The following is a 26,104-nucleotide window of genomic DNA, read 5'->3' as shown; positions in this document are numbered from 1 at the left end:
ATATAGAATTTGTCACATTATTCTTTGATGATACTGATTGTATTGATTGTTTTATAAAAGTAGTATGATATTATTATTTCAGTTTTTATAAATAAAAAATATATTTTTTTGATAATAGACGATTCAAAATCTTGCTATAGGTCTCTCGAAGTTGGTCAAATATAACTAATATTAAGAAGTTGCTAAAATTATAAAAAAAATTAAAATGACCAATTGGAGTGCTTTTATTCATAATTTTTATATTTTTTATTTGCAGTATCTATTACTATATATATATAGTTAAGGTTTCTATATAATTGAAGATGTTCTTAAAATGCCCAATTAGAGTTGATTTTTATTCATATATTTTATTTATGGTACTTATTAATTATTTATAACTAAGGATTCTATATAGGCAGAGATGCTTTTAGAATCTTCATAATATAAATTATTTCTGTGATATTAGAAGAGATTCCAGAGTATAATGTATTTATGTGATATTTTTTTTCCCTAGAGTATAATGTATTTCTGTGTGATATTAGAAGAGATTTTCCTCAAATGCAAAATCAGACTAATTTTACAGGAAGACGTTGTAGATTGAGAAGGAAAATGGCAAGGCAGATATTTTACAATTAACAAACCCCAGTACATACAAACTTGGATATAATATAAACAAATTTATTCTCAAAATGATAATTAGAAAAATTTATAAATAACAAATATCATGTTGTGATTATTGATTAAAATAATTAAAAATAAACTTTATTCAAAATACCCTAGTTGCAAATTTTTTTACAACCATATATACAACCTGAATTATATATTTACAAATTTAAACCTGAAAATCAACTACTTTCAACAAGTCTTGGACCTTATATACAATTCTGATCCGTATTTTAAAAATAAATTTGAAAATCCAGGTATCTTTACAAATTTCCCAAAAATTAATCCAGGTATTTACATCTCTGTGTTTATCTCTGTCACCTTATCTGAGAATTCCTTTTGATAGACGATTCAAACTTCAAAGTAAGTATTAAAACATTATTATTATTACTGAAAATGTAATATACAACATGATGGTGACCTATATAGATCAGTTCCTACTTCCTACTCTCCAACAGTTTTGCCTTCACATCTCAATGTCTTCCAAATCTGGCAGAGGAAATCGAAGGATAGCTGCAATCCCAGTCAACTGAGCCAATTCTGTTATAAAGTAAGCCAGATAAGATAATTGTGCCAAAATTTACTCAAATAACATGTTATGTGGTCGTGGAGGGGGGAGGGGTAATTTTCTAATTTCTATCAGAAATTATGGACAGTTCAAGGAAGGTGGTGCAGATCTAAGAAATTTGGTTTATTAAAGGTTAAGGTTGTTTCGAAATTCTAACTTTGAATTAAAATGTAAGAAGAAAACTGAACAAACTGCACTCACGCTCTCCTGAGACATGCATTGATGAAAATATGTGAGCAGTACCCCCTGAATCCTTTACAGAATCGACCAGATTGACATATTTTTTCCTTGTAGCTATATCTGAACTCCTGCAAACAAAATAACTTTTATTTACTATGAAATCATTAACCTCCACACCTTTTCCTTAAAATGTTGTGGGAATCTTAAAAGCTGATTGCCCCATAGAGAGGCTCACCACCTTAATCAATTGAGAAAGGGCAGCAGGCCAGGAGTTAGACTAAAGATACATATTGACATCATAAAAATCAATACCGCATATAGAAGACTTTTTTAAGATGTAATAAGAAACCGTGGAAACAATATATTGAATAACAAGTTTAGATTAATGCACTCTGTACGTGTGTGTTTGTGTGTATGCTTATAAGATAAGAAGTTCAGAACCAAATGCTCTATGCGTGCGTAAGTGTTAGAGAGAGAAATCGGGCAATTTACTGCTATAAAGCTGGGAACAATGTTGTGCTGGTTTTTTTAAGGAAAAATTGTCCAAAAAGAATACATGCTAAGATTACTGACCTAAAGAGCTCATCAGTAACGAGAAGTGTTTGCACAGCCATGCGTTCATGGGCAACCTCCACATGTTTCGGTCCATAACATGCACGAGTTGGATCCTGAAGAAAACTCAAATAAAATTTAAATGGATCAAATTTAATCATTCAAAAGTTTCCTTTATCACTAAAACTACATAGTAATTGCCAAAGCCTATGCATAGTAATTGCCATTGCCAAGAGAGGTCAGCACTCAGCATGGTAATCCCCAAGGGAGGTCTCCAGCGGCTGGAAATTTTCTACACACTGATTCTGATAGTTCATTAAGAGAATTTATTTAAAAATTAACACCGAGCACCTTATTCCTTCTAGTTCCATAATCAAGACTGTTCACATCAAGAGGTATATATTAGGAGACATGAGAACCCCAACAAGAGCAACCAAGTTTCCACCAAGCAGATCCAAGATTAACAAATGTATACAAATTTATATACCAAGGAACTCTGTTTCATGGTTGTCATTTAGAATTAAATACAGAAAAACTGCTCTCTATTTTTCTCAAGGCACGAAAGTATTTTGTAGTATAACATTTTCAAAGAAGAGATAATAACCCTCCTTTTCCATAGATCATACTTAAGATAGCATAGGAATTTTACATACAAGCCATAGTGAAAGAATACGAATAACATAAAGGGCCAAGGACCTAAGGTAGTTGTAATATCAAGTAGATCTTGCTACCTGACCATTTCCTTCCACAATCTATATGAGAGTCTGAGTTCCAGTTACACACGAAGAACTAGATCAAACTTACACAAAAGTAAGAGACACTAGAAATTTTCAGTTAGAATCTGCTTTTATTGCAGATTGACCCTGCCTTCTCTTATCAAAATTGCTTCTACTAAGCTCACCGAGGAACTACAACCAAAAGACACAATAAAATTGTTCTCGATACATGATCAAGGCTAAAACATCTCCTAGGCATCCATGTTGTAAGTTACAGAGAAGTTACTTATCAACTTAGTGGCACACCTAGGCGAGCACCTCATCAATTAGGTAAGTGCATAGACATCCTAGGTGCTTGACCAATGACTCGCCTCAGTGACAATAATTCCAGTGAATTCTTAATTATCTATCCCAGAAACAACAATGGGGTCTTCTGGATGAAAACACTGGATTTATTATTATAATATATATATATATATATATATATATATATATATATATATATAGGGTTGCACTCCACACAGAACACTTTATAAAAAGAACAAATAATTATTTGTTAAGGTTATAACTACATAGCTAAACACTAATTAAACTTAATATATGGAATCTAACATCCAAACTCATCCATATTATTGATATGAAATATTTTAGAATCTAGAACAGAATTCAGAATAGAATCTAGAATAGAATCATATAAATATATTTTTTGCACGATTATTTTACATAGAATCATGTTATTTCTAATAAATATTTATTATTAAACATGGTGGATACTATTATCATTCATAATAAAACGTTGTTCAGCTTAAAATTTGAATTTAATTCAAGTTTTAGATGAAATTCTATATTTGATTCTAAAGTGTTCTGTGTTGTTCTTTTTTTTAACAGTGTTCTGCTTTGAGCAATGAACTATATATATATATATATATATATATATATATATATGTATGTATGTGTGTGTGTGTGTGTGTGTATAAAGTATAAAATCTTACATTTGAAAGCATGTTGAAAAAGTCCTTGAGAGCCCGGACCTGAAGATTCAAAACAGAAAAATAGCTTACTAGAGGTTAAAGAGCAAGTGCATTTACCATTGGGAATGATGAACTTGAGGGGTGAGGTAAATAACTGGATTATGAGGTTCATAGTTATAGAATAAAGATTAAGCAATCTGCTTTCTGACTACCTCCTGCGCCGCTTTTGTATCTTTTATCATATTCATCACATTTGGAGCATCCAAAACCTCCCTCAAACTATGCCTGCATATTTTTATTGATACTTCAATGAAAATAACTATCCAACTGTAACATAATAGAATACACTTTCCGGGGAGGCTTGACTGTGAGTAGGTGGTCAATTAGCTCCATTTAATACACAGATTCTAAGATTCCCTTCCCCTCGTCCCAAACAAGAACATAGATGATAGCATTCGACACTGCAATAACTAGAAGAGTTGGGGGCATCTCCAATGGGAGACTATAACACCAAAACAGTGCAACTTTAACCCTTTGTTGTTGTATAATACTCTCCAATGGGACACTATAATGTGCAAATATTACAACATATAAACAGCGTTGCACCAAATTTGGTATACTATTATTTGGTGTAACTTTTAGAACATATATACTTTCAAAATCTGAACTATACCCTTACACTCAGTGCTTAAAAGTTAAAACAAATTTCTTCGGTTTTGTTTGTGGAGATCATCTAAGGCAGCTCAATTGTCAACGTGTAATGGCACATCATACCTCATGCAGGAAGCATATATTAAAAGATGGCATCCTGTTGAATTATGCAATGAATAGAAAATGAAACCTACTAATTAGGATTGGATGTTCTGCTCATTTTTCAGTCATAGCCATTTTAATTCATGTTTTGCACAACTGTTGGATGGTTTAGCAGACAAAAATGCTTTTAATAAAATCTAAGATTTAAAACATATAAAAATCAATAAATTTAACTATAAGGAAATATCATTTATGCCAAGAAGAATATATCCAGCTCGCTTATACTGTTACGAATTCAGTTGAGAAGAAGGCCTCTATCTAGAAAAGTTGTAATGCAAGTAAGTCGCAAGACTATGATATGGGACATATTTAGCAGCCATTATTTGGCATTTCTGCTTAAAGTAATACATGAGCACAATAATTTCAACATTCAAACCTAATTTTTAGAATATTATGCAAACTCCTGAAATGTTAAATAATCTTTTGAGATATCAGGATATCCAAAGGGTGAGCTAGTCATACTTGTATCCTGAGGTTGTGTGAACAAGAATTATGCGCGACTTGTTTTCAATTATAGCTCTAAACTCTTTCCTTTCTGCTTCCAGCATTAAGTGACGATGAAATTGATCCTGAGACGGGCCAAGAAAAATTCCAGATAGATTATTCGTACAAAATTTTCATGACTAATTTTTGGCAATATACTTAATTTTGCTTTTTCTGCAAGGTCTATCAGAACTCATTTACCAAGCTCTAAATGTAACAAATAGAGATTAGTTACACAAGACCTCCCTCTATGTAATCAATGTTTTAAAAGTAATATTAAATGGAAAATATAAAAATATGACAAACCTTTGTGAATCCTGGACTTGCAATCACAGCACAGCGGATAAGCTGGAAATCAATATGCTTCAGGAAAGCCTGTAATGCACAAAAAATCATATATAAGCCAAATTCCATGAAACATTTCTGTCAGATTATCAAGATATAGTTATAAATCAGTTTGAGCTCTCACCTGTGCAACATTCTCGAAAAATTTGTTCAAAGCCTGTAATGCAAAGCAAGTTGCAAAAACTCAAAAATTACAGCAATATTAAATACTATACTAAGTGTACACTTTCCACCATCACAACTTCAGGATCTGTCAAACATATTAGTCGATATTAAAAGGAAAGGGAACAAACTTTGTCGTAACCAGCTATAGCAGGTCCATGTTTCCGAGGAATAGAAGCTTCTATCCGAGAACGGGTGATTGTTACACTGTTGACAAAGCACCAGATTAGAAAAGGTCCAATGTTGAAAAAGTTAACAGTGTACATATATGGAGAACTGTACTCTTCAATCTTGTGATGGTATAAGTTACACGTATGGGATAACTGACTTACAGTACTTCACCCATTAGGAACGATCTCTATATAGAAACTAACAAGAAAGATGGAGACGTTTATAGCATTTAAATTACGAGTAAATGTTAATATAAGCATCTGCAAAGACTGTTCTAAGGTCCCTTCAATTCAATTAAATCAGCTGAAGCATCTTTAATTTGAGCATTTTTTCCCGATTTAAGATGCCAAGTTGTTTAGGTTTAACTACTAGGATTCCGTATGGTTATTACGGCACCAAATCGAGCCTCGACGCCTGAGTAACTTTAAGAAGACTAGTCAAAAAGTCGCCCGACTAGTCGTAAAAAGTCGACAAGTCTTTTATAATTTTATATTTTCTTTTGTTGACTAATAATAATATAACTTAACAGATCAATTTTATAATTTTAATCAAAAGTAATAGAATAATAACTTCAAATTAAGTAAAATTACTACATAATAGCATCCATATACCAAATATTAACCATGTCCACCCAAATAAAAACACAAGTGATAATGAAAACAAGCAAATATCATATCATATTCATCTCCATGTCCTTGCTTATTGTCATTGATTGGATCGGGCGATGGTACACCATAATCATGGTTATTCAGGGGCCAAGTCGAGCTTCGAGGAACTCAGCGCCTGAGTACCTTCGGGTCAACTGATCGCCTTGGTGATAACAATGCAGTATATTAAATTTTTTGGACAAATTAAGCCTGTGCAGAGATCATATAAGAAATAAATACTTTCCCTCCCCCATGCCCTGTGCTTCAACTTGCTATGAAAGATGGATAAAGTATCAACTGCAATATATCTTTCGCACTCATGGGCGCTTAATTAGGTTAATATGTTCTGAAATTCAAAGATAGTCCTACAGATCTGGTAACTACTAAACAAGACTATGAGCCATTTCAATGATGACTATATATATTCATCCTCTGTCACAAACTCGCTTTTATGAAATTTCATGATCTGCTCAATTTCTTGCCATTCATCATAATTACCAAAAGATGCAGTCACATGTTTTCCTTGATCCCCTCCCCCCTCAACTCTAGTATAGTAACCATCTAAAAGAAGAAATTTGCGAAAAGCTTAGGAAGAACTACAAAAATAGTAAATGACAAAGAAGTTCCAACTACTTGCTCCAGCACAATTTGTTAGGAAAAAACGAGATTCAATCTTCTAATACAAAGCAGACACACAACAATATGTTTGACGTGGAAAACCCACATCCCAACTTGTATTATTAATCAAAACAATTATCAATAATACAACCAACCAAACTTGGATACTCAAGCCTACTACTCAAGTATCCGCCCGCAAGCGATACCTAAGTCTACATCCTGAGCACACCTATCAAACACAATATGACTATGTATATATAGCCATCTCAAACTAGACAAATCAGAATCTAATTCTAAAACAGCCACATATTGTCCTAATCCAATTCTGATTTCCAACTAAAATCAGAATCCAATTCCAACTAGGTCTTCTATATTTGTGACCAAAACATATTCTTTATAATAATTGTCTAAACATACAATTATTATCCTTATATATTTTGGATCACCAAAGTCCATGTTACCTTGTAATGGGCTGATATCTAACAATCCTCCCCTTCAGCCCAATACAATCAACAATCACGATCAAGACATCGACGTCCATCCGCCAATGCCTCCCCTCGAACAAGAATCTCCATGTCTCGTTCTTCCAAATTTTATCCATCTACAAAATCACGTGCATCAACCCCGAGTGCTCTTCCATCCATGAGTCACCCGATCCTTGCTTTCACAATCCTTCGGCCTCTAGAAGAACCATCCAATCTTCTTCCATATTGAGTCCATCATGATTGATCCACGGTGCAAGTCAACCGTCATACCGCACGCAACTTTGCCTCTTCCTGCTAACAAAATTCACAATACTCTGCATTCTCGATTGAATCCCGAATTTATATTCAACCCCATCAATCACGATCCTAACCTCGGCTCTTGATACCACTTGTTAGGAAAAAATGAGATTCAATCTTCTAATACAAAGCAGACACACAACAATATGTTTGACGTGGAAAACCCACATCCCAACTTGTATTATTAATCAAAACAATTATCAATAATACAACCAACCAAACTTGGATACTCAAGCCTACTACTCAAGTATCCGCCCGCAAGCGATACCTAAGTCTACATCCTGAGCACACCTATCAAACACAATATGACTATGTATATATAGCCATCTCAAACTAGACAAATCAGAATCTAATTCTAAAACAGCCACATATTGTCCTAATCCAATTCTGATTTCCAACTAAAATCAGAATCCAATTCCAACTAGGTCTTCTATATTTGTGACCAAAACATATTCTTTATAATAATTGTCTAAACATACAATTATTATCCTTATATATTTTGGATCACCAAAGTCCATGTTACCTTGTAATGGGCTGATATCTAACACAATTAGACTATCCTAAAGACTTTTGTCATTTCAAGACCAAACCAAAGTAGAGCAACATATGTTAGCTTTTCACTTAAATGTACCTTTTTCCAATGAGGAAGATTTGTGCCAGTCCTTCTTGCATCATAACAACAGCCAAATCAGCGCCTACAGAAGGATCTGGAGGACAAGCTAAAGTGAGAAAATGCACATATAACATGAGTAAGAAGAAGCCAACAAAACGCACAAACATGAATAAGAAACAAACACACAAACATGTACAAAAATGTAACACTCTCGAATCAATATAGATAGTGCCTTCAACATATATATATCCACAGGAGATGGACGACACAAAATTAAGGCATTCCAGTAACATAACATATACAACTGTTTTCACTTAGAAATTCCAAAACCCTATTCAAGCTGTTATTGGTACTAGTTTCTAAACAGAGAACTCTTGTTATTAAAACATTTCATCAAGCTTCATCACACCACAGCAGATTCGTACAAGATAGTAAGAAGTGGTATCCAGTGAAGTTTGGCAATGTGAAGCAGATCAACCAGCAGGAATTTTACTGATCTTGTGGAAATTTGTATTTATCATGTACATTGATGTACCAGTAGGGGACTACACATCTCTAGGTGGTATTGAATTATATAATATGTTCTTCGAGAAATATAGGAGTTAAATGTATCAGTACTTCTCATTTAAAATAGAATTTCTGTTTCTTTGAGTGCACATTCTGGATGTACATTCTCCTCGTCCCATTATTCACCTCCGCACTGACTAGTTCTTTTATATCTGCAATCCCCATAATTTGCCTTCTAATATTTTTGTCTCGTAAACACTAGTCAGAATCAACATAAATATGAAATCATGAATTATGTATCAAGAAAAAAATAAAGCATATCATTGTTTTCCTCGAATTTTGTAACATTACCCACTAGAACTCATACCAGACCCACAGCTGAGCACGCATTCTAGAAGAGTTTAAGTGTACCATAACATAGAGTACCTTTTCCCCTTAACAGCTTAAGTATCTTCTCCTCTAGTGATCCAATTCTCAGTATTTACAACAAAATTATTACTTGAAGACGGCAATATAGTGCCAATAATTTACCATTCTTCAGGCAAAAATTAAAAAATGTATTACACTTTATTGAGGTCTTAATTGTATGGGAAACTAAAAAAATGTGTAAAGATCTTTATCAAACTAACTGATCACGTGAAAATGGAAAAGACAACTGAAGTCTAGAATAAGCAGCAAGCAATAGAAACTAGTAAAGGCAAAGATCTAAGGTATATATTCAAGATGATTTCTGATTGATGTATTCATACTTGAAATTTTAAACCTAAAGATATTACAGCAGGAATTTCATACCAGAGGCTTGGTGGAGTACATCCTGTGCCATTGTGTCCCAAACCACCTGGTAAAAGGACATCCCCCATTTAATTATATACATATCTAATTTAGGAAATATAAGTGGTTCTAACAAATTCTGATTGCACATATAATTCTACAATTAATACAGCATCGGGTCCTAAAGGTATAACATTGTTAGACAAATTTACAATATTACGAACAGAGGGTAATCAAATGTAAATATACCTAATGTTGGATATTTGTTTTTCATAAGTAGATACTAAAAGCGAAATTTTTTTGTTTACAATAGGAGTCTTGTCTAATCATTGATTTATCTCAGCCAACACATGTCGGCATCAGCAACTTGCAACATCTATTAGCAATTCGCAGAGACATGCTAGTACTGGCATTCAAATATCGAGTGTTGTACCACGCCTACACTTGATACACATGTGTTTGTGTGTGTGTGCGTGTGCGCGCACATGCATATCCATTCGTATTAAATGACAGCACCAGGGTCCAGGCATTAGTTCAATGTTTAGCTGACAATTGGTTTCTATTATTCCACATGTAACATTTTATTGCACAGCTTCCTGTACCACTACCAATAAGGGGCCGTTTGGTTCGCCTCAGAGAAACGGAATGGAATAGAAAAAGTGAATGAGGAGAAAGGAAGGGAATGATTCTAAATTGTTTTGCTTGTTTGGTTTTGGTCCGGAAACGGAATGAAAAGTTATATGATTATCTTTACCTCTGATTCTTCTAATATTATATAATTTCAAAAGAGTCAAATGTATTTATGCTTAATTGTTTGCAACTGTGATAACCCGGGTCAAATTCTGAATCCAAAAATGGGCCGAAATACACTGGCTCAAATGCAACAGCTTGGGAATCCACAAGCCCACCATAGATCCCCAAAAGATCATGATTTGTTGGTGCAATTGGTAGCGGTACTTATGCTTATAAACTTATAAATTGAACTAATGTCTCCACTCTTCTCGATGTGGGACTAGGCCACTAGGGTGTTACAAAAACAATATAGTTTATGTACATTTTTATAAATCAATATAGTTTATTATTTAAAAGTCTCATTAATTTTTTTAATAAATTGACATATAAATCATATAGATATCATTTTAAATTTATAAAAATTATATTAAAAAATATTTTTGATTTTTAAAAATGTTTTACATATTATTTCTATTTTTTAATGTTTCAGACATAAATTGTAATAATTAGGAAAGAGAAAGCAAATACCTAGTGGGGGTGGGGAATGGATAAGGAGGAATACTGCGTAAACCTCAAACTAAAAAGGGTTAGAGGGAATGACAATTTAATGAGATAAACAACAACAAAGGGAATGAGTTTAATTGTTTCCCTTTCCCTTTGTCAGTTACCCCTAGCTAAACAGTCCCTAAGTATTGTTAACTAACACACACTGCATCAAGAAATGATTCTTAATACTATAATACAGTCTTTCAATAAAATCATGATCATAAAACAAACATGTATATTCAACAACAATGGACGGATTTAATAGATAGATAACCAAATTTTAAAGACCGCAGAAACCAAGAGAAAACATACCTTTCTTATCACAAAAGGTCGGTGTAGCTCAAGCTCAAGAGTATGGAAAGCACCAATCTGAAATGAATCTCTTAAAGTTCATTGCACACGAAATCCACGTCTACTTGTTCTCAATAGATTGTACATACCTTTACATGCTCATTTTCCAGAATGTTTTTTCCTCGTATACGCAATACAGATCCTTCTTTGTCATAATCTACGGACTATGCACACATTAATAATGAGAACATATAGAACGCACAATTCCCAGCAGCACAGTACAGCTTATTAAATTATACAGACTTCCTCTATATCAGTAAAAAATATGAATGCAAGCTATCATTTTTTAGGCTACGAGGCACCAAGGTAAGAAGGCGATTCAGGAAAAAAAATCAATGGTTTAGCTGGATCAGCAGTTCTTACAAAATCAAAAGTTGATCCAACAAATGAACCTCAGAAAACCATGGATCTATTAAGAAGCTCGATACCCCTTAACATAGTGATTAAAGCCTCATCTCTATTAGTAAGCTCTATCTTACGAAAAAAAATGAGAATATAGTCTATTATTTGCATCACTGAATCTCCTCAGTATACAAATGTCTAATTATTTAAAACCATAATAACAATGTCAAATAATTATCAGTCTTGAGCCCGAGCTAAAGCAGAGTCTATGGTGTTAATAACTTAAAACGGTAGTACCTCAACTTTGATTTCCAATTTCAACTTTACACGCTCTGCATCTCTTCCTCCAGAAGCTGCCTCCCTCAAAACTTTTCTGCAAAGGAAAAACAAGGAGAATCATCAAAATACGCCATCTACTTGCATGATATAGCCTATATGCAGATACTACTAATCTTCAGCTCATATTTATAGATAAAATGATAATCTTACGGCCTGGTATTGTAGTTTACATGAGATTTCAATTTTTTATTTCAAATTTACATGGGTGTGATAAAAAGCTGCCCGTGAAGATTTTATAGACTATATCTGTTGATAGGACGATATATTAAGTCATGCAAAACGTATATACTTGACCAAAAACAAAACCATTGAATTAAAATTCAATTCCTACGGTTATCATATTACAATCAAATTTCAGGATTATGTAATCACAATTCGAATCAATAAAGAATGAAGTCATCGTTTCAGTATTCAGCACTTAAAAACATTTTAATACCCGAACTAAACTCGATCAGTAATCAAACCAAGCTCGAGCTCAAACTATTCAAATTCGACTACCTCCTCCAGCCTAACCCAAACTTACTAGTCCTTGTCAAAATGAAGCTTAAAACTACTCACTTGGTCGCCTAAACAAGATTAAAATCTAATACATCAAAATTTATTAGATGCCAAAAATATGAAAACAAAGGGAAGGGATCAATACCTAACAGTACTAGCTAAAACAGAGTCGCCTTTAGTAATCAAGTTATAAACCAACCACAAATCATCTGCTTCTTCAGGAACCATCTGCGTTCATCAAACAATATAATCTTATAACTAAACTTAATAATATCTTATTAAACACTAAACACACAGAAACGCGTATAAATTTGAGTTACCTTGACGCTACCAGCCCCATTTGAAACAAAGTCCCTGCGAAGTATCTTCATCTCTGGGCTGATAAAATCTGTAAGTATAGAATTCTCTCTGATTCAGAATTCAGAATCACAGATATTTACGGAAAGTTAACAACAGAGGGAAAGCATGTTCGGGTCGGGTTTAAATAGTTTATTTATTTTAGTAATTTTATTTATCAGTCTAAGTGGTGTTCTAAAAATTTCCGATTTAACCGATTAATCCCATATTAATCTTCTGCAAGTCCGTCCACCGATTCGATTTTTGAAATCCAATTAATCCTTATATATATTTCTTAATCGAAGTATATATGATAAATTATTAAAATTAAAATATTATATTATATTACTTTAATTATGAATAATTATAGAGTTTATGAATATAGTATATATATTAGTTACTAAATAACTAATATAATAATAACTAAATATTAAATAATATTTTAATATTAAAATAAATCTAATTTTCACTCCGATTAAATCCTTCAGATTAATCCCTGAATCGGCAGCTCAACCGATTAGGTCCGATTTTCGATTTGTGAAACACTGAGTCAGAGTAAAAACCACACAACATATTTTAACTTACTTGATATTGTAACCAATAGAAAGAAAAAACAAAGATATATTTATAAAAATTATATTATACACAAATACAGAGAGAGATTTACTATAATACAAATTACAAAATACGAATTAAAATATAAATCAATATATTTAAGAGAATATTGAGGGTTGCGGGCACGTAGACAGGTATAGTCCCGGTGGAAAGGGGAGGGGTCAAGTCTTAGTAAGTGAATTGACCGGGATCGGGTTCCGAATGAGTGATGTCATGTAGGTTGTGGAGGTGAGTGATAGCTATTGAGGATGGCTGATGTCATACTACAAACTTATTTTCTTAATTCGTAGTTAGAGCATCTCTGACCATGGAATATCTTTACCTAAAAACTAAGTTGGCATATCAAAAATAAAAAATATAGTCATTCTCTTCAAAAAAATCACATTACAACCATATACACCCTTGTTTATAATTCTAGTTAACCTCCTATAAATTATTATATTTGTCGAAACTCTACAGATTTCTAAGAATTTTATAGAAAGATCACGCATAATTTATTATCATATTAAATCGATATAATTTATTTGTAACAATCTAAGCTAATAAGAGCATCTCCAAGGTTCTTATTTATATTTGTTAGCTATAATATGATATATAAATAATCATCTAAAATTATAGCTAAGAGGTTCTAGTTTCACTCCAATGGTATTATGTATAATTATATTATCTAAAATTATACATAATAGCTTTAGATGTTTTACAAATGTAGCAACCCCAATTTTAGTTATTTATATTTTTTTGCTAAGGGGTCATGGTTGGAGTGTAGAATTTTTACCTATGATCTAAAATGTGCCACATAGATGCCATGTAGGTGCCACATAAACACTTTTACCTAAGAGGTCTAATGCCTTGGAGTTGCTCTAACATCTAAACACAACGTCTTACAGATTCAGCAAATTTTACATAAATGTCATACATGTCCAATTTAGCCGATGATTGTATCCAACCCCATTGGAAACACTCAGAAATTTGTATTTGATAACCAGCAACACATGAGAACAACTATGTATGATAGTTTAAGATTATTTTAGATTATACATTAGATCTTATTAAATCAAATTGAATCGAGTTTTTGATTTATTAAAATCTTACATACGAGCATGTCGACGTGATATAGAAAATGTATTATTTCAATATGAACTTTATAAATAATTCACGTAATGAACCCAAGATTATAGAAAAATGCTAAGACGATAATATCTTTTTTATTTTATGTTACTCATGTCGGCGATGTACTAATTACGTGATGGTCATAGTCACATCTTATATCAACATTTATTCTCATTTATACTCTTCATTAATGATATTTTCGTAGAATTTTGAAATAAATGTACTTGTAATTTATGAAAATTCTATATTCATAATATGAAAATATTATCTAATTAGATCGATTTTAGAAATCTTATTATTATGGTATGATATGTATATTATTTCGTCCTCGTGTGAGCTTATATTCACCAACAGTGTTCATTTCTCATAAACGAAATGAATGACGCAACAGTGACGTGCAAGTATAATAATCATAATATATTTATATGTTTAATGTTTAATTGAATTTTAACTGAAATGAGAAATAATTTAAATATTTTTAATTATTATAAATTAATCATTTCAATGTCCTCTGCCCATGCTAACCAAACAGTCTAAACATTGTCATTCCATTTTGTACACATAATCCCAACATTTTACGTTTACTTGAGCCAACAAGTTGGACTAAAAATACTAGCAAATTAGTATGTATTAGTTATTTATCTGTCACAAATACTCTTTATCTAATCAACGTAAAATATTATACATATACTTATTTTATCTAACATTTTCGACTTGAGAGGCCTGAGGTCACCATAATATCGGTATATGTATTCTATTTTTTGTGTATACTTTTATTAAAAATATAGAATTTTAATTTTTGACCCTTTCCAACTATTAAATTTATTACATACAAGTCTAATACTGGTAAATTAATAGATGAATTTTTTTTGTCAGGAATTAATAGATGAATTTAGAGATCTCGGAATTTAAAACAACATACGGTATTTGATTTATGTGTAAATTATTTTATATTTTAATTTTATATCAAATATGTTTTAATATTATTTTGAATTAGTCCCCATCGACATTGACGTTTGGCTCCGTCCCTGTTCGGCTTTATTTATGAGTTTTTATCAAGATATATTGTATAATATTTTAGTGTAGTGACATTTGAAGTGTTTTCTCTAAATATTCTCATGATATTTTAAATATCTTAAATTTTTTGAAATATTTTAAATATCTTAATTATTATTTTATACACATGATTATATATTATTCATAAACATTTTGACAATTAATTGTTAAAAAATATTTTCTTAATTTTAATAAATTGAAAGATACAGATCACCATTTTAATCTACCGGCTATAAAATAATAACAATAGATAACTATATTTAATGTTTTCACACAAATCTAGATTCTAAACCGAACCATCATAGAAATTCAAGACTTGATGCAATGGGAGCATTTATTTGGTCATTACTAGTAAAAGGATTTGATGGGATAATGTTAACAATACTTCCAACATTAGATATCAAAAGCCTTGTAAAACAAATCCAATGAATTAATCACAATCACAAAATAATAAATATACATACATGTATCACACACCCACACGCATGTACATAATTTTCTAGCAGATTATACTAACCATTGTATTTGTCCAAACAAAATCTCTTGACTTTTGAGCACGATCGGATAGCCCAGTGGTTAAGGGTTTATCCTCTGTCGTCCCAGGTCATGGGTTCGACTCTGGCTCACCCCGAGAATATCTTCGAACAGATACTCACTTTGTAAGGCTATAAGCCATATTAGTCAAAAAAAAATAAAAAATCTCTTGACTTTTCATTGAAAAAAACATAAAACACAGTCCTATAAATCCACACTTACTTTTGTTGACACTGTACCAACATTAAACAGTATCCAAAATATATCAGGACCCACCTCAAGAAATTGCTTTTCTACTTGTTTCTTCTCTCTTCATTCCCATTTCATTCCTTGCTTTCTCTCTCTGTCTCACTCATCTCCCCTTCTTGAGTTCTTTGAATTGCCAAGTTTTCAGACACATTCTTTTCTTTGCTTTGCTTTATATACATAAAATATAAGAAAGAACATATACATGCAATTGGAGTTCTTGGTTCTTCGAGACTGTCTTGCTGCAACTGTAAGTTTCTCCAAAAATTTCCCTTTTTTGTAAGTATAGTATTTGTTTGCTTGTTTTTTTGAATTTTCCTATCTGGGTATTTTTGGTGAGTTGAAAAGTTCATTTCTTTGATGAAGAACTTTGATATATGGGTTTGTTTTGTTGATTGTATTGATTCAAGAAAACTACTGTAATATGCAAGTTCAATTGTGTATGTGTTTGTTTGAGCATATTGGGATTTTTTGTTCACAGGGTCTTGTTTGTTTTTGTAGTTGGAACTTGAAGTACAGGACTACAGTAAGCTGCTATGTGCTTGTTTTGAGTTTCATATGTGTTGGCAAATACTTATGATTGTTCTTTGCTTCTCTTGGTTGATTGTTGATTGTAAGTGTATTGTTAGTTTAAGCTTCTTGTGATGCATTTCTGTTCAGATTAGCTTTAGATGTAAAATTAGAATAAATTAGTATCTAGGGGCTTATGCTTGTGATCACCATTGCATCTGTAAAGCAATAAACCTTGTGTAAATTTGGCATAAAGAGATGGTAGATTATCGTTTCTCAAGACATGGGTGAATAGCGTGAATCAAGAAATGGTTAAATAGCATGAATGGAATATGGTTGATCATCTGGACTAGCTGGCTACTGTTTTTTGCATAGTTATCCGTTCAGAAGAGAAACGTGTGACAACGTAGCGCCTCCTTTTTTTTATTTTGCTGACATAAAATATGGTTTATAAGTGTTAAATATTTATGTATACTTTTTGATGTATTTAAAAAAATTAGACAATGTAGCGTAAACATCAACAATAGACTAACAAGATTCCAGATTAAATTGTAAGTTTTAATAGTTACTTTCTAGGGGCTTATTGTCATCATAATCATTGCATCTATGAATTTGTAATTTTTTTTTAATTTGGCTTTGAGAAATAATTAGTTATTGTGACTCAAGAAATGGTTTAACATCGTGACTCAAGGAATGGTCTAAAATCGTGACTCAGGAAATGGTTGATCATCATGACTGCGTGGCTTCTGCTTTCTTTTCTTTTGTTGCATACTTATCTGTTCATATGTGAAACGTGTTCCGACTCACTACCTGCTTTTATAATGTTGCTGACATAGAACCTGCTTTTATGAATTTCTTTTTTTATAATTATTTCTATATGTTGTTTCTCTTTAGAGTCGTCAAGAGTTAATGCTTTAAGCGGAGGCTTTTCAGATCTCGTTAGTCTAGTGTAATTTTTCTTGCCTTTGTCCATTTTTTTTATACTCATTTTCGAAAGTCTACTAGTAAGGGATTTGCATTTATTGATCCTTGTAACTGTCTGACCTTATTTCCTTATATTTAACTTTGAACATTGCGGAGGAATTTCTCTCAAAAGTATGCGAGATAGGAGGCTGGCCTTTGATTGCATTTTAGATTATACCCCATAATTACAATAATAGTATTTCACTACAATTTTTAGGAAACTTAAAGTGGTGTATCTTATTGATTTATACCTTTATTTGATTAGTGCTATCTCTCCGTGAGAAGGTAGAAAGTAAATGATTATTTTTCTCATGGCCTGTGGAAAGAATATGTTTTAATCTCTTACTAGCTCTGAATGCATTCTGCTACATTTTCAGCTTTCTAATAAATCAGATTAGTTTTATTATATTTTATCTACTGTCTTTTTGGTGTTTAAAATGTGACGATAACAAGAGTGGTTTTTTCACTTTAGTGATTAAAGTTCTTTTTTTCTTTATTTCAAATTTTTGGTGGAACAAAGTAGCTTATATTTCTTATACAGGTTGCTGATTGAGTTTGGATTTCTTAAGCTGGTTAGAGAAGTCGGGTACAAGTCTTAAATGAGTTCGGTTGCTTCACTCACAAGCAAGACTAGCCATGTCTTGGCATCCAGTGAAGTTTCTTATACTTCCTGTTAGTTAATAACCTGAACAATCTTAAAAATTGTAATTTTAATAAGTGGCCTCTTATTTTTTAGGTGACTGTTTAGTCGATGGATACTCAAAAAGCAGGTACCTGCCTCTCCCATATCCTTTCAAGAAGAGAAGCATTTATTGTTAAAAATAACAAATTAGAGCAATCCTATACTTTGTGTGTTTACAGGGGTTCTCAAGAAGGCAGTTCAGCCAGTGTTCAAGATAAGTACAATCATTTCCCAGTGGACAGTCTTCGTGACATGAGCTTACCATCTCATGGAAATGGACTCCTCCTGTCAAATATAACTGAGAAGAACAGCCATGGTGCAAGAACTAGTTTTATTGATGGGGGCACTCGTAATGATGCTGAATATATACAGAAGGGTAATAACTCAGAGAGTTACAAAGAGAGAGAAAACACTCATTCCAATAAAATTGAAATGGATCCCCTATTTTGGTTACCGCCAGAAACAGAAGACCATGAAAACGACATGGATTGTAGTGTAGCAAATTATGACGATGATGACGACGAAGGTGATGATGGTACAAAATGGGGAAGACCTAGTTCTTTAAGTGGCTTTGGAGAGAAAAGTTGCGGGAGCTACAGATATGAAGAGGAGAAGCAAAAGGCAATGGAGAATGTGAAAAATTGCAAGTTTAAAGCCCTTGTGTATCGTCTTCTTACATCAGCTGGAGTTGCTTGCTTGGGTAAAGATGGAGACAATTGGGCGGATATAGTGACTTCCTTATCATGGGAAGCTGCTTCCTTTGTGAAGCCTGATATCGGTGAGGGCAAGGCAATGGATCCTGATGGATATGTCAAGGTTAAATGTGTTGCAACTGGTTCTCGAAGCGAAAGGTGATGACTTAAACCTGTATTTGTTGCTGCTAATGGCCGATTGCTGTTGTTAATCTCCTCAAGCTCTCTGTTCAGTTCTAGTAATTATATCTCGATAACTAGCTTTTGATTCCAACCAGCTATCTTGTTTCACTTGTTTGTTAGTTATTGAGAGTGTAGTTTATTAAATGCATCCCCCCCCTCCCCCCTCTCTCTTTCATAAGTTTTTTTCTCATCAAGTTAGCTTCTTGTAGGATAAAAAAACTGTACAACTATACAAACATCTTTTCCCATATGATAATCAAGTTAATGCAGCAATGTATTGTATTTAAATGCCTGTCACCAATGTCTAGAGGACACTATTTCTGGAAACTTACATTCGTTTTGATGTGCAGTCAGTTAGTTAAAGGCATGGTATTTAAAAAGCATGCTGCACACAAGCACATGCCAACAAATTACAAGAAGCCTAGGCTGTTGTTGATCCAGGGTGCTCTTGATCGTTCATTGAGGGGATTGTCATCCTTTGAATCAATGAAACAGGTTACAAGATTCAAATAATGAATGTTTTGATTTTGTACCTTACTATTCAATATTCAACTCTTGTTAATAATGTGCGTTGTGAGCAGGAGAAGGATACTCTTAAATCCATTATTGAAGATATAGCAAAGTGCAATCCAAATGTGATTTTGGTCGAGAAGACAGTTTCTCGTGATATACAAGAATCTATTCTTGCAAAAGGAATGACAGTAGTTATTGATATGAAACTCCACCGCCTGCAGAGAGTTGCTCGCTGTACCGGTTCATTAATTTTATCATCAGATACATTGTCTGGGAAAAAGCTTAGACAATGTAATTCCTTTCATTTCGAGAAGTTAGTAGAGGAACACGCTGTTTCTAGTGAAAGCGGGAAAAAACCCAGCAAAACATTGATGTTCCTTGATGGTTGTCCTACACGTCGGGGTTGCACAGTAAGTTCCTCTCAGCCTTTAAAGTTTACATCTAATCTTAACGATACTTTGTTTGAGTTTTCAAAAGTAGTCCTTATTTTTCTTGTTGTTTAACTTTCTTTTCTGATGTTAATCAATAAAAGAATTGGAAATACAAAATTCAATAGTCGTCATAGTAGGCTGAAATTCTACGCTTTTTGTGGAGGTAAATTGAGTCTTTGAAGTTTATAGATAATAATAAAAAAAATTGTTTCTTAAACTTTGTTGTGATAATTTATTTTATTTTATTTTTTTTGTGAAATATGGTGTCGTATGATAGAGGCTAGCAATTATGGTCAAGTAATAACGTAAGATTGTAACAAACTAACAATTGAGCAGAAACTTGTTTCCATTTTTATAGGTATTTTACTTTGTCATAGTAGTATTTGCCATGAGAGCTCTTATCCTCAGCGAAAAGCAAATACGTTAAGTTGTCTTGGCATGATACTGGCTGGATGTAGCTGTTGTACACACACACACACACACACACACATCATTGTCATATTAACATTGTAGATTCTCATGTAGAACATTTCAAAGAAGTAACAATATTTTGAAAATTTCAGATTTTATTGAAAGGAACAAATAGCGAAAAACTGAAGAAGATTAAACTTGTGGTCCAGCATGCGGTCCTTATGGCTTATCATTTAATTCTTGAGACGGCTTTCCTTCTAGATCAAAATGCCATGTTCTCTACCCCCCGTCTCAATGGACTGGTGAACATGTCATCAACTGATGTACAACCATGTTTCTTCCCCAGTGAGGCAAATGCTCCTTGGTCTGAGGATACTAGTGCTGAAAGTCATTTATTAGGTGCAACTGACATTCACATTGCTAGTGGATTCCATAAAGAAGGGTTGAGCAATGTAGGATTAGAAAGTGATACTTTGTTGCCTTATGAACCAGATAACCCTCTGGCTTTTTCCAGGTTTTCATTTATCTCACCCTCCCTGAAGAGTTCTTGTGACAGTGTTTCTGTATTACCTTTTTCTCAGCAATCTATTTCGACATATTTTGGCATCCATGAAGAGGTTCCTTGCTGTCAAGTTCAATCTTCTAATGATATTTTGACCAATTTAAAGGCAAATGTTGATTCTGATAGCCTGACAAAGGATAATATTTGTGAAGAGAAGGCTCTTGAAAATGTTGGAACTTCAATTCACAGAGAAGCCCAACTGGCTACACAAAATACCGGGGGTGACTATAAAGATCGAGTGCAGTTTAAGGATGACAGTAACCCAGTGTTGAATACTGGAAGTATTTTGGTACTGATGTCTCGCAGGAATTCCTCCACCGGAAGTGTCTGTGAGAAGAGTCACTTTTCTCATATCAAGTTCTACCGGAATTTTGATGTTCCTCTTGGAATATATTTGCAGAATAATTTACTCAATCAGGTTTTGTACAAACTATGTTTGCTTGTTAATCGTAATATTATTATACAATCCGTCTCCATGTGCTTCTATTGAATAAATTATTCTGTGATATCTTTAAATTTAATTATATTTAAATATTTGCGTGAATTGCTTTTATGACTTTCTCATGATCTGCTGCTTTCTGCAGAGGCTGTTATGTAACTTGTGCAGTGGATTGCCAGAAGCTCATATATATTACTATGCACATCACAATAAGCAGCTCACAATCCAAGTTAGACGTTTTCCTATGCAAAAGCATCTTCCGGGTGAAGCTGATGGGAAGATTTGGATGTGGAGTCGCTGTGGTGATTGTAAGCCTCAAATTGGAAAAACACAATCTACCAGAAGGGTCTTAATGTCAGCTGCTGCCTGTGGTTTGTCTTTCGGAAAGTTTTTGGAGCTCAGCTTAACGAACCACTTGTTGCCTAGCAGATTTTCCATCTGTGGGCATCAGTTGCATAATAACTTCCTCTACTTCTTTGGGTATGCGAACTTGTGAAAAGATATATATGTTTATGTATTTTATCTAGTTAATTGCACAAATACATATACTTCCATACCAATGCCTCATAAAGACTTGAACCCTTTACCTCTTATTATCAAGAGGAGTTTTTATAGGTTGGGGTTTATATTTTTTGTTTTCGCTGTATAAATTATGAAGCATGACTTTTGTGGGGCCCAAATAATTTTCTTATAATATTTGTGCTTTCCCCACCGTGTCCGTATGTAGTTTCCTTATTCACTTATCTGTTAACTGAATGCTCATTTCAATCTTGCTTGACTGTCTCAGGTGTTTTTAGATACCACCTTTTTTAATTTTTTATATCTTACTGAAGTTGCTCATATCGCAGATTGGGGCCCATGATTGCAATGCTCAGATATTCACCAGTTACAAAATATTCTGTATCACTACCTCCTGAGAAGCTAAACTTTTCCTGTCAAATAAGTGGAGAGCGTCTTGGAAAATACATTGAAAGTGTAAGTATGTTTTGGAGTAGCTTTATTTCTTCATTTCCAGTGGTTATGCAGTGTTTCTTCAGCCAATGAGGCGATGATTCCAATCAATTTTACACGTATCTTTGCTTCGATTAATGGTGATATTTCCTTCATATAGATACCAAACTTGTACAAGGAAGGAATTGAAATATTTCTTGAAGCTGAGATACTCTTGAAGGACATTAGTATGTCTTTTAACGGATCAAAAATCAAAATTCAAGGATCACTGAGAGAATTCTCTGATATCGCGGAGATGTTGAAGCAGGAACGATGTCAATTTAAGGTTATACTCCTTACTTTGTTTTGATTTCTTATGAAAGATAACCTAGAAAGGTTCAGGTTGGTAATGGCTGCTGCAAATATATTGCTTTTAACGAAAAATGATATAGGTTTTTGTAAAATAAGGCAGGGGAGCATAAAAGCAATTCTTACAATGAGAGTTAATGTAGGTTATAAACTTGCTTCGATCATAATGTCTTCACTTCAAAAGGATGTCCCACTTAATATTATGACTTGTCATGTCATGATCTATAAAGTTCTGACTAAATAACTTAAAAAGTCATTTGACGTGTTTGAAGTTGTATTTCTTTGTTCCATATTCTAAATCTTTATTCTTAAAATTTTCATGATATTTAGTGGCTAAATTTAATTAAAATGAGTAAAAGTCACTAGTTTAGCATATGTTCATTACACAGTGGCTCAGATTTCTGCCTAATGTAGTGCCAAAGAGCAATTAAATATGCTTTCACATCTTGAAAGACTGCATTAAGCAATATTTGTCCAATGAAATTTTGGTAATCTAGAACATGATTGTTTTACTCTGTTTTTCTTTCCTTCCAAAAATAGGATGACCTTGAGGGTACTATAAAGAACTGGGACTTGGACGATACAGTTTACAAAGTTGTCAGTCTGAACCGTGTAAAGTGGGATATTTTGGTTGCATCATGCGTGTGGGATCGACGTCTTCATTCACTGTGCTCATCTGAGATTACCACTGATGCTATGATCTCTGACGAACAGAGGCATGGACAGAGTAATGTGGAGGAAGATGGTAAAGTTGGGGAAGAACCTGATTATGCAGTAAAATGTGAAAAAGTTTTTGACTATGGTGCTGACTTTGATAATCATGTTGGTGCAGATTTCAAAGCAAATGGTTCTATTGAAGTACCAATTGAAGGAGATATTCAAGGACCTGCAGAGCAAAATAACTTTTTGACTGCATCTTCAAGCAAAGATGATATACAGAAGCTTCATACGGGGATGCAGAACGTTGATAGTTTATACAAGCACATCTTAGCCAGTTCTGATATTTCCAATGATTCCTATCCAGTTAGAGATGCTATAGGGGATGTTACTGATTCAAATCTATCTCAAAGAAAGGGCACCGTTTTGACGGTATCTAGTGAGTGGATATGGTCGCCATTACCAGAGATTAGGTATGAGTACATGAAGGACCTCCAAAAAGGTTACTCACTGAATTTTAAGCCTATTAATTCCTATGCCCAAGGATCAAGGATTCATGATGTGATAAATGATGAAGGCTCAAGGCTTCATATTCCACTCGGGGCTGACAATTATATTGTTTCTGATCACGAGGATGAATTATCAAGTGTAGTAGCTTCTGCTCTTGCCTTGTTGAGGGATCCACCTGTCTTGGTTGATCCTAATGATGATTTAACCGGAGACAGAGGAGTGGATGCTAAATCATACGAGAGATCACGTAGTGTTTCTCGACCCTCTTCTGTACCTCCTATCAATTGGCCATCTTTTGGTTCCCTTAGTTCAGATGGTCTGTACTCTGGCGGTGCTTCAGATGACTCATGCTTGTTGAATGGGCTATATCTATCAGACTCCTTGATCTACTTTAATGATATGCACCCGGAGGTATCTATGGGATTGAGCAAGTTACCTGAGAAGGTTAAATATTCTGTAGTATCTCTGCATGCGAGCAAATTTCGAGATCTGCGTCGGCGGTGTTGTTCATCCGAAGTAGATTATATTGCCTCCTTAAGCCGTTGTCGAAACTGGGATGCCAAAGGTGGAAAAAGTAAGTCATTTTTTGCAAAAACTTTAGATGACCGTTTTATTGTCAAGGAGATCCAGAGGATAGAATATGAGTCATTCCTCAAGTTTGCCGAGGAGTACTTTACGTACATGAATGACTGCTTTGAGCAGGGTAACCAGACTTGCCTGGCAAAGATTTTGGGGATTCATCAGGTTTTAACTTGTTTCTTATGATAGTTCATCTCTAAATTCAAATATTATACGGACCTTGTTACCAGTTTTTGTTGCAGGTCACTGTGTGGCAAAAGAGTGGCAAAGTGAGAAAACACGATCTCATGGTAATGGAGAACCTCACCTTCGGGAGATCAATCAGCAGACAGTACGATCTTAAAGGGGCATTACATGCAAGATTGAATTCAGCCCCCGATGGCTCTGGAGAGGTCCTTCTGGACCAGAATTTTGTCGATGACATGAATAGGTCACCTTTCTATGTTAGCAGACAAGCAAAAAGAAATCTACAACGAGCTGTGTGGAACGACACTACATTCCTCAATGTGAGTACTGTCTTCATATACTGTATCGATTTTCTTTTTGCTAAAAAGTTCTAGTACTTATACAATTAGGTATTTATGAAAACACATGACAGCTGTCATATGACTGTTATTCCTGCTATAAATATCCTATAGATAGACATTATTGTGGTGAATCAGTTATTATGAAACCCTGATAGAGAGATAAAACATATACTGTTTGCATTATTATGCAATAACTAGTTTTCTTGATGGCATTTGCAGTCGATCAATGTTATGGACTATTCTTTGCTTGTTGGAGTGGACTCTCAGAAAGGGGAACTTGTTTGTGGCATTATCGATTATTTGAGGCAGTACACGTGGGACAAACATTTTGAAACTTGGGTAAAATCATCACTCGTTGTCCCGAAAAACCTGTTACCAACGGTCATCTCCCCAAAAGAATACAAGAAGAGGTTCAGGAAGTTCATTTCTACCCATTTTGTGAGTGTTCCGGATAATTGGTGCTGACCTGAAAAGTATAAATCTTTTTGTAGCAAGTCTTAAGGGAGGAAGGATAAGAATCACTCTGATGCTAACTCTCCAGAGCAGGTGAAACAGGATGGTATTGTCAGTTGAGTTTGTTGTATATGCAAGTAGTTAATTTTGGAAGTTACTGTCCATAGTTCTTTACTATGTGCTTGCATATTTTTGCAAGCGAGCAGTTTTTTTGTAAATTCCAGCAAGTCATTTATAGGAATCAAATAGTTTGCGAACTCGTACATGCTACAGTTTCTTGCAGTTTATGAAAGGGAAGTTGCAGTATAGATGTTCCTTCGGTTTCAAATTGTATTCTCCAGTCCCAAATTACAAGTTTATTTTAATCTTTTTAATCTCATATTAATTGTCTACATCTTTATTCAGTATATATGTGAGCCAAATTTTTTTTAAACTTGCTCCATTTTC

The 26,104-nt window shown here is 33.6% G+C and overlaps 2 protein-coding genes across 5 annotated transcripts; one reads left to right on the top strand and one right to left on the bottom strand.

Annotated features, from left to right (window-relative positions):
- Positions 1-851: 851 nt before the first annotated feature.
- LOC108219131 (protein PELOTA 1) lies at positions 852-12,829 on the bottom strand. Its single transcript, XM_017392420.2, has 16 exons — positions 12,670-12,829; positions 12,495-12,577; positions 11,810-11,885; positions 11,260-11,334; positions 11,132-11,188; positions 9,563-9,608; positions 8,282-8,357; positions 5,564-5,639; positions 5,395-5,427; positions 5,232-5,300; positions 4,905-5,011; positions 3,842-3,914; positions 3,651-3,689; positions 1,964-2,058; positions 1,412-1,518; positions 852-1,182 (listed from the first exon to the last, which is right to left on the bottom strand). The coding sequence occupies exons 1-16, from the start codon at positions 12,718-12,720 to the stop codon at positions 1,109-1,111; spliced, it is 1,137 nt and encodes a 378-aa protein (XP_017247909.1). The 5' UTR covers positions 12,721-12,829; the 3' UTR covers positions 852-1,108.
- A 3,170-nt stretch (positions 12,830-15,999) lies between these two features.
- LOC108216560 (putative 1-phosphatidylinositol-3-phosphate 5-kinase FAB1D) lies at positions 16,000-26,031 on the top strand. 4 transcript variants are annotated; one of them, XM_017389354.2, is made up of 14 exons: positions 16,000-16,496; positions 18,261-18,370; positions 18,456-18,489; positions 18,581-19,252; positions 19,627-19,771; positions 19,858-20,199; positions 20,784-21,611; positions 21,778-22,112; positions 22,481-22,607; positions 22,744-22,908; positions 23,472-23,676; positions 23,764-24,842; positions 24,920-25,183; positions 25,424-26,031. In XM_017389354.2, the coding sequence occupies exons 2-14, from the start codon at positions 18,319-18,321 to the stop codon at positions 25,667-25,669; spliced, it is 4,494 nt and encodes a 1,497-aa protein (XP_017244843.1). In that variant the 5' UTR covers positions 16,000-16,496; positions 18,261-18,318; the 3' UTR covers positions 25,670-26,031. The 4 variants fall into 4 exon arrangements, with proteins under 4 accessions (XP_017244843.1, XP_063948667.1, XP_063948668.1 ...); XM_064092597.1 differs by having other exon boundaries at positions 16,000-16,525; XM_064092598.1 differs by lacking the exon at positions 16,000-16,496 and adding an exon at positions 16,749-16,859.
- Positions 26,032-26,104: the final 73 nt, after the last annotated feature.

The sequence above is a fragment of the Daucus carota genome, chromosome 4 (genome assembly GCF_001625215.2).
Source record: "Daucus carota subsp. sativus chromosome 4, DH1 v3.0, whole genome shotgun sequence".
NCBI lineage: Eukaryota > Viridiplantae > Streptophyta > Magnoliopsida > Apiales > Apiaceae > Daucus > Daucus carota.
The sequence above is the reverse complement of the archived record's forward strand: the minus strand, read 5'-3'. Positions and strand labels throughout refer to the sequence as shown.